Source organism: Pongo pygmaeus, chromosome 8 (genome assembly GCF_028885625.2).
Source record: "Pongo pygmaeus isolate AG05252 chromosome 8, NHGRI_mPonPyg2-v2.0_pri, whole genome shotgun sequence".
Taxonomy (NCBI): domain Eukaryota; kingdom Metazoa; phylum Chordata; class Mammalia; order Primates; family Hominidae; genus Pongo; species Pongo pygmaeus.
Window position 1 is genome coordinate 132,797,242 of NC_072381.2, and position 12,755 is coordinate 132,809,996.

The 12,755-nt window shown below is 45.2% G+C and overlaps 1 protein-coding gene across 2 annotated transcripts in view; it reads left to right on the forward strand.

The window, feature by feature from the left end:
- Nucleotides 1-12,755, forward strand: part of DOCK1 (dedicator of cytokinesis 1) — a 550,965-nt gene that overhangs the window by 461,879 nt on the left and 76,331 nt on the right. For both annotated transcript variants that reach the window (XM_054503625.2, XM_054503626.2), the window contains exons 34-35: nucleotides 10,718-10,803; nucleotides 10,995-11,151. In XM_054503625.2, the coding sequence (XP_054359600.1) occupies nucleotides 10,718-10,803; nucleotides 10,995-11,151 (243 nt within the window). The remainder of the gene's footprint in view (nucleotides 1-10,717; nucleotides 10,804-10,994; nucleotides 11,152-12,755) is intronic.

Consider the following 12,755-nt stretch of genomic DNA (forward strand, 5'->3'; position numbering starts at 1 on the left):
TATGTGCACACATACACATACACACACACACGTGCACATGCTGTGACTTTCTCCTTAGTGTACTAATGGTTTGGCCATGGTGCTTTGCAGGAGACCTGGGAGAAGCCCAAGTGCTAGGGAGTCCTCTGAATTGAAAGATACCTTTTAAAAGTTATTATACTGGACTGGATGTGGTGGCCCATGCCTGTAATCCTAGCACTTTGAGAGGCCAAGGCAGGCAGATCACTTGAGCTCAGGAGTTCGAGACCAGCCTGGGAAACATGGTGAGACTCCATCTCTACAAAAAATACAAAAATTAGCTAGGCATGATGGTGCACGCCTGTGGTCAGGGAAGTCAAGGCTGCAGTGAGCTGTGATCACACCACTGCACTCCCGCCTAGGTGACAGAGCCAGACCCTGTCTCTAAATAAATAAATAAATATTAAAAATTATTATAGCAATTCAAGTAAGTCAACATACTAAGCATTTTACATATATTTTACAGGAATTTGGAGAAAAATTCCTATAATGAAAGGAAATCAAAACTTCATCAATCAAGATAGCTTAATGTTGGTGAGATCTAATATTAAAGGGTATATTATCCTTACCCGCCTCTGCAATTTATCATTTAAGGGAGCTTTGAGTAGTTTATAGATTTTCATTGGTTGTCTTCATCATATCACATGAAGGCAGTATCCATGAAGAATGATTTTGCTGTTTCCTAGAACAGAAAAGAGAGATACGAAACCAAAACGGTCTCCACACTGTGAGTTGAGTTTAGATACTGAGGGCAGGGAGACGGAGATTCACAGGCTTAGCCAGGTATTATCTGGGTCCTCAGCAAATCACTCAACATCTTTTAAGTCTCCAGTTCAAGCTTGTAACACTGGCATGAAATAGAATCTACCAGAAAGGCATGTCGTGAGAATGAAATAAAATCAGACCTGTACAATCCCTAGCACGGTGTCTGGCACCATAAAAGGTGGCTGTGGATGCTGCTCTTCTCTCAAGGCCAGAACCTCCCTTGGTCTGGGTGTTTGTGGAGTGCAGGGGGCAACGTACAGGGTGAGCCCCCAGTGTCTGTAGGACCATGGGGCCCAACACTGCATACAAACCTGGGCATGGCCATTTCATCCGGGTCGCTCCCGAAGCCGGGGAGGAACGCACAGGAGATGAACAGAGTCTGACTGCTGGATTCGTTTCCTTTAACCTCCACACGCCCACAACTGTGTTTCAAAACCCATTGCAGAGGAGCCTAACACCTGGCTAGGATATCATTATTTGTTTCTTGCACTTTGCTCCACTAGGCAGTTTTTTTATTTTTTTTATTTTTTTGAGACGGAGTCTCACTCTGTTGCCAGGCTGGAATGCAGTGACGTGATCTCAGCTCACTACAGCCTCCACATCCCAGGTTCAAGCAATTCTCCTGCTTCAGCCTCCGAGTAGCTGGGATTACAGGTGCGTGCCACCACGCCTGGCTAATTTTTGTATTTTTAGTAGAGACGGGGTTTCACCATGTTGGCCAAGATGATCTTGATCTCTTGACCTCATGATCCACCTGCCTCAGCCTCCCAAGGTGCTGTGATTACAGGCGTGAGCACACCCAGCCCTAGGCAGTTTTTTATAAGGTGACTGGTGACTGTTATTTTCACATTATTCCAACCGTGGACAGTAGAGAGGGCTTTAGTTTAACTTCCCCAGTGTAATGTCAGTTGGACTGGGATGAGTGGTGTTAATACCTCCCCCCTTCTTCCTTCCTCCCTCCCTCCCTTTCTTCCTCCTTTCCTCCCTTCCTTCTTTCCTTCCCATGATAGCAGAAGGTCTCCCTGTATTTATTTTTTCCCATGTATTCTCTTTTTTCCCATGATAGCAGAAGGTCTCCCTGTATTTATTTTTAATAATATTAAAGATAATTCATTTTTGAAAGAACAGCTGTTTTTGTTTCTCTGGCTCACTGTCAGTCTATGTATATACAAAGTCTTTGTATAAAGACTGTACTAATACAACATTGTAAATACTATACCTAGGTTTTTTTTATTAATGTTCTTTCTGTTTGACAATATATCAAAGAGCTTTCCCTTAATTACAACATAGCAACCATGATATTAATGATGGCGTAAAATTAACTATCACTTTCTTATCTATCACCTATAAATGGGCATGTAGGTTGTTTGCAGATTTTCACTGCTGTGAATAACTGTGCAGTGAACACATTCATGCATATAGCTTGAATTTATTTTGAAAATTTTCCCAGTATACATTCTTATAAATGTAGTTACTGATTTCAAATATTTTTGTAACTTTTGGAATTATTGCCAAATGGTTTGATGTTAATACGATAAGATTTGCCCCATCTCCATTGCTGCTGGCACTATATCATGGCCCCAATTTCACTGCCCATTCATTGAAACTATGAATTATAATTTAAATGCTTTTTCTTAGGCAGAAAATTCATCTGACTTTTTGAATTTTATATAAATCTAGCCCAAAGAAGGACTTTGTGAAAAATTGCTATTAAAGAATCAGGCTGAGGGGGAAAGTGTATTTATATAGATAAATGTCACTAGCACTGAAAACTGAGATCAAAAGTGTTTAAAACATCATTCTATTTGTCATTTTTTTAAGCAGTCTTTGGGTCAAAATAAGGTCAAGGGCAGTTAGAATAAAGATGAATGAGAGTTTGGTTTCTGAATTGTTCCCCTTTTCCCTTACATTCTTTTGTCTCATGGCTGCCTTGTGGTAGGTTTAAAAAATCTTACAACAATCTTCTGAGGAAGTGCTTCATTTTCTCCAATTTGCAGGGGCCCCAGGTTTGCTAGGAAACGGTCCGAAGTTAATGAGAGCCAGAATTTGTGCTGCCATTTTAAACACTGTCTCCCCATTGGGGCTTCAACATCGACCCAGCGTCAGGAAACATCTTTCCAGAAAACCAAACTGTTTTTGAGTAATACCATGAAGTAATTGGCACATTCAGTTCCATCTCATAAACAACAAACTATTTCACTAGCATGAAACAAGCCGTGCTTGGATGTATGTAAATCCAAGCATAAGCCTGAAGACACAGATTCATCCACAAGAAGGACCCACGGTCAGGCTGAGCGTGGTTGGTTCAGAGTCACCTGTTTATCTATGTTGTCATCTGCTTGCACCTCTGCAGACAAGGGATAGCGTACATTAAAGATCTTTAAAATGAAGGCATAAAAACTAACCCTTGTTTTAAAAAAATCCCTCTTGTATGTTAATCTGCTTCTGTGATTGGGAAAAGATCAGTTTTCTTCTGTTTGATGTGCCCACCTCAGCTTCCCAGCTGGAATTCCCCAAGCCTGCAGCATCATCCCCTTTTCTGCCGGTCTCCTTGTCACTGGGTTTTCTGGCTGTGGGTCACACTGGGCTGGCCTTTGCTTGCTCCACTGGCCTCCGTGGCAGTCGGTTGTGAAGCTTCATCAGTCCTCCCTCTGTCTCGTCTGCAGCCTCCGTCCTCTGCGCAATCACCATTGCCCTAGTCCAGGATTATTCCTGGGCCACAGTATTTATCTCTTAACTCGCTCTATCTACATTTTCTAAGTCCTTTCTGCCCCAGTTCCACCCGTCCCTCTCAGCTGGTCTTCCTAAAGCACAAGGGATGGCCCCTATTGTCGGTGATGTGGGCGAATGTGTAGAGTGGGCATGTGTGTGGCACATTGGTGCAGGGCTGGCCCCACCTGCTTCTCCATCCACGAGCTTCTGGGATGGGGATGGTCGGCTGCTGCGTAACTCCTCTGCCACAAGCCCAGTTACCTCACCTTATTAGTCACATCAGCAGGGGCTTAAGTTTTTTTTATAGCTTTTATAGCAGATGTGCAGACCCTACTGGAGTGGGTGGAAGACATTAGGGGGGTTTGTTTTTACGACACTTTAGTGTTTTGAACCCATGATAGAGCTTATGTTTTAAAGGTTGCTATGTCTTTTGGAGTGGAGCTGTTAATATGCTACTGTTTATGAAATATGAAATAATACATATGTCCAGGTTGTATTTTACTGTTACAGTTGGAGGAGAGAGGAGACCTGCTGGATTCAGAAGAAAAACCTGCTATTTTACTCCGGATTAAACTGCACCAAACCATTACTGGAATTTTAAAAGCATGTGTTACAAATTGGCTTCTCTAACGTTGCCCAGAGTTTCTGCTCTTGTGCTCGTGCTCTTCAGCCGCAGTGGCGGGCATTTCATTAGAACGTTCTTTCCCTTACACCTCCCCAGGAGCCTACTGCTTTCCTGTCTCCACTTGTGCAAGAAAGAGCACAAATGTTCCTTCGGAATAGGCTCAGCCTTGCCCTTATCCTGCTTCTCCAGGGTCCATGTGTTGAATGGGCTCTCTTGGTGGTGGGATGGGGTGGCATGGAGTTATCCTTTCATGGGCCATGTCCTCCTTGTGGCCTGGGACTCGCTGTCCAGGGCTGCAGTGAGTGCCTTAGGTCAGCTTGACAGCACTCGCTCTGGGGAGGTGGCGATGAAGCTCCACAGAAGGCTCCAGGCTGAAGGTCCCTGATGCTAGTGGAAGCCCGCTGTGAAGGGTCGTACTCTGCAGGAGCTGGGCCAGACAGAAGCCTGTGAGATGGGAGGCCCTGGATGTGCACAGTGGCCTTGAATTCTTTTTAGAAATCCCTCCTACCTTCAAAGTCATATGCTTCACTGTGGGCTGGGTCCACAGCCATAGAGCTCCAGTCCATTGACAGGAGGGCGTTCGCAGCGACTGGACGCTGCATGACGCTCTTGCAATCTCACACCTCTCTCCCATCCCATCCCTGTTTGTGTACGGCCAGGCGGCTGCTGCCTATGGGGTTTCTTTTCCTCCTAGTGCTTGCAGTGTGGATACTCCAAGCCGGGGGAGGTGGGGATACATGTGGGAAGCCCCAGTGGATGCCCACTGTAGCCATGCCCCTGGGGTGGCCCCCAGCCCTGTGGCCACTGTCATCAGCCACCCCCTCCATCACTGGGCACTCTTGTGCTACTTCCCTGCCCTGTCCATACTCAAGGCCACTGTGGACATCTGGGGCCTCCTATCTCATAGGCATCTGTCTGGCCAAGCTCTTGCCAGAACATGGCCCTTCACAGGGGAAGTTCCATTAGCATCAGAGACCTTCCGTCTGGAGGCCTTGGCAGAGCTTCATCACCACCTCCCCAGAGCCAGCTCTGTCAGGCTGACCTAAGGCACTCACTGCAGCTCCTCAACAAAAACCCATTTCTCATCTCTTCTGCCTCTTTTGTCTCGAGTGCTCCAGCTGCCTGTGGTCATCCTGGCTCTTCCAGCACTTTCTATGAATCTTTTATGACCCGGATGCCCCAGCCATTCTCCTAAATCATCCCCCCCCCGCTGCTGCTTCCTGTCCTGGCGCCTAAGGGCACATTCTCTGCCACCTTTCCTTACAGCTGGGCAACTCCTCAAGACACCACCACAGCTGTGTTCATCCCACCCCCTCGCCCTGTCCCCACCCCAATCCAGAGAGTAGCATGCTTACCCCTAAGCTCAGGACTCTAGGAATCTCCATTTGTTTGAAAGGAGAGGTCCTACTTGGGAAGATTTCGGGACTGATAAGCTGGCAGGGGAGATGTGGAGAGGCACTGGGGTCTTCGCGCCCCTTATCCCATCCACCTGGACGAGCCTGCCCTTGGTCACGGGAGATGAGCCCTCTCCTGGCCTTAAGCTGACTCTCCGTGTCTCACCAAGAACCCTGCCCTCCCGAGGACCACACTCCGAGTCTCACCCTCATACTGGATTTTGCTTCATAATAAAAAGCATACTTTTAAATTCCCTCCTGGCATCTTTTTAAAGAATTCCATTTGTTATGCCTTTGGAAAATACAGAACTAACAGCTGAGAATTGCAGCAAATGACCATATGAGCCATAGACCATTAATAAAAATGGAATGGAAAAAGCTGCCCAGCAAAAATAATATTTTCAATCATGGAGCTATTTTCTGTCATCTTTGTGAGGCTCAGTAAAATGCTGCACAACTTCCAGAAATTCCCATTTAGTTGTAACAGTATTAGAACATGAGTAATCTTTGTGTCATCAGTGTTGCCGAGCTCCTGTTTGAATAATCTCTTCACGCTGCGCATGCTGGTAACCGGAAGCCAGTAATTGAATGGCCGGGTGAATGTCAGCGGCTTCTGCCACTTAGTGGAAAGGCCAACGTATTTTCCACTGTAATATGAATGTGAATGAGTTTGGTAGCAATTCTATCTTGTGTATTCTTTAATTCATTAGGATTTTATGTGTTGGTTTGTTTATTTTTGCTTTCAATGTCAAAATAATTCTTGCCTAAAGAGGAAATATGGCACAAGAGGCTTCTGTTTCATTGAATCCAGACCCAAAGATGGTCTGAGAGGCCATGGAAACCAAGATCCTTGACTCCAGGAGCTGTGATTATATTGAATTTCATTCTTAAAAGCCCTCCAGCAAAGAGATTCTTCCATAATCCCCTTTAACCAGATTAAACAGGACTAATTTTGAGGCCATGTTCCCAGAGTCCTCTGGAATTGCATGCAGCCCTAAAGTCACTCTTTAATCTGTCATGTAGACATAAGGAGCCGCTGCACCTGTCTCAGGCATCAGCAAGGTGTCGTGGCCTGCGATGGACAGCTCCCCAGCCAGGCTGCTCCAAGTGAGTGGCTCTGGGTCCTCCAGGCTCATGAGTGTTCACAGGAGCTCCAAGGTCAGCAAGCCCCTTGCTTGACAGAGGTAGGAGGATGTGGAGGTTTTTGAATGTGGGATGAAGTGCCACCGATTAATTAGTGTGTAATTAAGTTTCCAGAGCAGTTAGGCAAGAGGAATGCCCTGTACATAAAGATATGAATGTGTCTGAGCACAGGCACTCAAGGCTGAGTGATGGATCGGGAGGGACCAGTCACTTGTAGGATGTCAGCATGGGTGCCTGGAGCCCCAAGGGCTGTGCGGTGTCACGCTTCTGTCTGCTGAACCTTGCGGGTTTCATCTTCTTAACCATGTTTTCCACCCGGATACAGTCCAGCAACTTTCTCCCACCCACCTCCTCCTGCACATGCTTAGGGGGTAAGGTGTGGTTGTGCAGTTTCATCAGATTGGCCCCGTCCCAGGGAGAGAGGGCAGAGAGAGTCTGATTCCTTGGTGCCCTCTGCCTGCAGTATCTTCTGAGCATTTTTTCTTTAGATACAGGAGAAACTAGAGCACTCTGGGCAAAGAGCAGCATTGTACTAAGGTTTATTTGTAAAGGGTCAAATAAGCCCTTCAGCTAATGTACTTGGCAGGCCATGTCCATAGATTTCAGATTTCACCCAGCTCTTGATAACCTCGGAGCCCTCCGTCAAGGTGGTGAGTGGTCTGTGCAAACCTTTCCACCCTGTCCCAGCCTCCTGCTGCGCTCCCACAGAACCGTAGAGCTCTTCTGGTGTATAAAGCATGGTCCTGGATGTCTGGCAAGTGCAGGCTGATTTTATACATTATAGATGTATAAAATTATAGATGCATTAGAGTAAGAAGAGTAAATCTCACCCAAAACAAAAATTATGCATTCCAAACCAAATATAATTGGCTTTTGGATTAGCTACTACTGGGATCCTTCTCTCCATGATCTTTCAAATAGCTGCCAATAGCCCATGGTTAACTGTGGCAGTGAGTGGCAAAAGCAGTGTTTCCTTTTTAAGTTAATTGAATTAACAAGACATCAATATCGCTTCGAGCACAGCCCCCTGACTCCATCTGGTTCAATTTAACAGCAACTTTCTGAAAGGCCTTCTATTCATAAGTGTTCTCTTGTGTCATGTTCTCAGAGGGCTGCTGGTATCAGACACTTAGAGACTCTCTGTTCAGTATTTTCAGTTGGACACCCTGTGAATATTTTTGGAGCAATATTAGTGATTCAGAAAAGAGAAGAAAATATAATGGTTTTGCTTATTACGTGAGTGAGCCTCTGCCACCTTTTGAGCAACACAGTAAACCCTTGCTAATTTTATCCCAGCCATAGAGAACCTTGTTGCAAATCACCAGACAATGTGCATTTATGAGGAAGATAATAAGCATGATTTTTATAAAACCAGCTCTGCTCTATCAGCCAATGTACTGTCTCCAATTTAGTGGGACAGGATCATTTAATTCTGATTATAGTAACAGTTCACAGCACACTAGCGAATCAATTCGAGTGTATTCTGTAAAAATTAACGAGGATCCTGGAATTAGAGGCTAGCTGTAGATCTCTGGTATTGAATCCTTGCTAATAAACAGATTAGGGTGGCCAGGTGTTTGTGTAAATTACTTAGTTTGGACTAGGGTTAGTAAAATTCGAATCAGCTGTGTTGTGGTTTACTTACCACTCATCCACCTTTTTTGGAAATCATTAAGTTCATCAGTCAAAATTTGATCAGCAGCATACCTAGGTAGCTGTAGCTTCCTCATTGCCTGTGTTTGTGACAGCTAGGTTTACATGGAAGCAGAGAAAACAAGCCGTTTTCATAACCTACACTCCGCGTTCAGATCCCTTCAGCTTGACCATTGATGAGCGTTTTAAATGCCTGTGTGTCTGCCCATGTCAGGAGAAGGCACATTTCTCTGCATTCTCTGTACCTTTCTTGTTGTCTGTACTCATTAAACATACATGAAATTGAATCATGTTTTGATTAAATTTAACTTAATTTTGTGTCTCTGTTATTGGTCCTGAAGCATCAGCCCTCATCAAACATTTAATCTTTGAAGTCTGTCTGGATCATGGCACCATCTGGGAGATGGGACTGCCTTGAAATGCCAACTTCTGGGCTACCACCAAGTGATCTCCCTTGTATGTGATTCCAAAAAGTACTACCTTTTGCAGAATTCTTTTCTGTAAAGGGCAGGATAGTAGTGGTTAGTATCAAAAGGTTGTTATTTTACAGTAAAAATTGTTAATGTGAGATTTCAAGAGAAAAACATCTAAAGCAGTTCATTCCTCCTTCTTCAATAGAACCATCTGTCTATGCTGCTAAAATCCTTGAACTTCTTAGGCCAGACAGAATCAAAAAGAAGTGTTTATTTGGGGGAGGAGACTATGGAGAAGATCAAGAAGAAAATAAAGGTCCGGGTTCTGGGGATGTTGCTGAGTCCTTGATGTCAGGCAAGAATCAATACTTCTCTCCAGCCCTGAAAGCCTTTGTTTCATCTGTAGCTGTGGCTTTGGGCAGTGTGTACTGATCGAGGACAGGCAGGGCGTCTGTGCCCATTTTGAGGCCCCTCCTTGGGTTTCACGGCTCCTTGCTAATTGCTTCTCAGGGGGCCACAGTCAGCTGCTCCTGCAGGGGCATCCCCAAGTCTCCAGCGCCCACAGTGTCTGTCACAGGCACTCTGGATGAGCTGTTTTCACGACTGGACTTGGCTTGGCCAAGAATGCAGGTTGTGATTTATCAACCCTCTAGACCACTCCTTTGCTGACATATTAAGCCCTCTCCAGCTTTATCCACTCTAAGCACTTTAATCCAATCTAAGTTGGTCTAAGACCGACTGTATTCAGTAGTTTATGTGCACACAGCACATTCATTCCATTAGAGCATCAAAGGCACTGTTTGAGGTTTTGGGGCTGGCTAGAGCAATGACCAAAAAAAAATTCTTCCTCTCACTCAGCTTAAATTCCACTGGGATCCTAATAACAACGGGCGGCTTGAGAATTGTTGCCTGAGAAAGTAGGTGATTGAACATGGCTTTAGAGAGATCCTGGAGAGCCTTGCATACATGCCCATGGCGTACTTGCTTTCTGAACCCTGGATTCAGCTTTCTTCAATTCTTCCTTTGTCCGTCTTCCTTCAGTTTAGAGTGTGCATGTCTCATCTTTACGGGAATGAACAATCTCACAGCCCCTCCTTGCTACTGGCACAAGTTGATGGTAACCTCAGGGCCCCCTGCAGCATGGCTGGTCACCAGGCCGGAGTCCCAGTACTGAGATGGCTCTGAACTCTGCCAGAGATGGGGAACTGGGCAGTGAGGATGGGGAAAACGTGTCCATTGTTATCGAGGTTTTTTTCAGCCTGATCAGACACTTGAAGACATTTTAGAGATTTCCACCCCCCAGAATTTAGAGTTTTTCTGAAAGCATGGATCTGAGACATAATTAGCTGATACTGGCGACCCTTCTGCACCCTGATTCCCAGGAAATTTAATCAGAAGCTTTGGGGATGGAGGATAGGCTGGAGATGGACCTTCTTGAGGTGCCTGCTGGTCTATCTTTAGGGACATTGCTCCTCTTGCTCTTTAGAACATTTTTTCAGCCAGAGTGAGGTATTTCACTAGGATCTATCAAGGAATGGCAGCTAAGTGGCCCCTAGGATGTTTTCAGATTTCCGAGAACTCTTCACTGGCAGGGGAAGCACCATCTGTTCATTTCAGGAACCAACAAGCTATTTTAGATGTTACGTGTTTGTAGAGATGAAGTTTGAGACTTTTTTTCATGCTGCGCTTTGATTTTTTTTTTTCTTTTCCCCTATGGTTTCCTTGTCTTTCTTCCCCTAGTTCTTGCTCCTGCTATCAGGACATGCATGTTCAGGCTCCATTAACCAGAAAAGGAAATGAAAGGTCCCCCTGTGGCAGGGGATCATCAGAAACCTCCAGGGGTTCTGTGTTGGCAACTCTTAAATGAGGCTTCAAAGGCAGAGGGTAGCCGTCTGTGATGATCTCTCTTGCCGATTTATGTTCTATTGACACTCAAGTCATAAAATGAAATACTCGCCATGCTGATTATTTACGCTTCCTCTGTTTAATTATAGTTTGAAAATGAGATCATCACCAAGCTGGATCATGAAGTCGAAGGAGGCAGAGGAGACGAACAGTACAAAGTGTTATTTGATAAAATGTAAGTGTTGATTAGCAGTGGGATTTATGTCTGAGAGACACAGAGACAGAGAGACCGTAATTAGACTACAATGAACTTTGTAGCCCAGAAATAATTAAAATGTGTTAATAATGGGAAATAGTTAAAATTGCACCTCTGTTGAGTTTCTTTTTCTGAGTGTGATTAACAAGGTGTGTATAATTATTTTTCAGCCTTCTGGAGCACTGCAGGAAGCACAAATACCTCGCCAAAACAGGAGAAACTTTTGTAAAACTCGTTGTGCGCTTAATGGAAAGGCTTTTGGATTATAGAACCATCATGCACGACGAGAACAAAGAAAACCGCATGAGCTGCACCGTCAATGTGCTGGTGAGTGAAAGGTTAATCACGTTTTTTCAGTTTTCACAGCACACCAGAAACTGAAGCGGGGAGTGCCCCAGCCCTTATCTATGACAGTCAGCCACGAAGCTTTCCATGGCAGAACAATCTCCTTTGCTTGTTTCCTCATCTGCTGCAGGGAAGGAATCATGAAGTCATCCACTCTGAATAAGTCTGTAAAATGGTCCCATCTCTGGACGTTTTAACATCGCTCTCCTTGTCATTGTGAATGATGAGTCACCGTATTTTGCAGCCAGGGCAGTGCCTCATGGATTACAGCCTTAAGGCTTTGTGATTAGGAGACTATAAACGCATGCTATATAGTACATAGGCTGAATGGTGGCCTCAAAGGTAGATCCATCCCCCAGTCCTTAGAACCTGTGAATGAGACCTTATTTGGAAACAAGAGGCCCTGCAAATATAATTAAATAAGAATCTCAGATGGGATTATCCTGGATTACATGCAAGGGGAGGGGAGAGGTACTAACTCCAATGACAGGTGTCCTCATAAGAGACAAAAGAGGAGAAGACACAGAAACAGGCTAGACCTTGTGAAGATGGAGGCGGAGATGGGAGGGATGCAGTCTCAAGCCAAGGAATGCCTGGAGCCACCAGAAGCCTGAGGAGGCCAGAAAGGATCCTCCCCTAGAGCTTTCTAGGGGAACGTTGTCCTACTCACACCTTGATTTCAGATTCTGGCCTCTGGAACTGTGAGAAGAAACATATCTGTTGTTTTAGGTTTATGGTAATTTGTTACAGCAGCCACAGGAAACCAGATCTGGGCACCATGGAGAGCAGACGCCTGGACGACCTTGGCTGCTGCCATCTGTCTGCCTTTTGCATTCCTGCTGTTGCCCTGATACAGGAACATGGATTCCAGGAACTCCATTAGTACCAATGAGCTTTTGGGAAGCTTTACCACAAGCTCAGCTCCTGGCCAGCCTCATGGCTCTCAGCAGCCTCGTCACTCCCACAACCTGCCTCCAGAGCTCTCTGCTTCTCTCTTCGCTGCTTCTCTTATAAAGAACCATAAGGGCTGACTCGTGGCCATAGTAGGGTTTTCCTCAAGTTTCCTTGCCTGTCCCATGGCAGGAATGCAAGAAAACACTACTCCTGCTTTGCTCTACTTACCTCCCTTCTCTGCCTAGCCACTGGCCTCTGGATTTCAGAGTCGCCAACAACATGTGGATACATAGCCCTCACTGCCACATCCACCCCTTGTGTGGACTCGTGGGTGCTTTATGCTCATGGAAATGGACTTTCATGCCAGGAGGAACATGACACATCATTCACTCTTTAAAAAGCCAGAGTTGTGTGGATTAAAAAGATAAACGAAAAGGAATGCTTTCACTTTTCATCGACTATGGTATCAGTGCTGGATCTGTGCTTTGCCACGAGGAACTTCACAGCTAAAAGCTCATGAGCAGTCTTCGCCCCTTCATCGCATGGCTGGACAGCCTGTTTAGGCTAATGATAAACATTTCTCTAACAAGTTTTCTTTTCCTTGAAAATCTAGATATAAGGGACCAGTTTTTGGTCCAGCATGTAAAGAGCTTGCAAATTGTCACTCCTGTCCTCACAACAAGAAAAAAGCT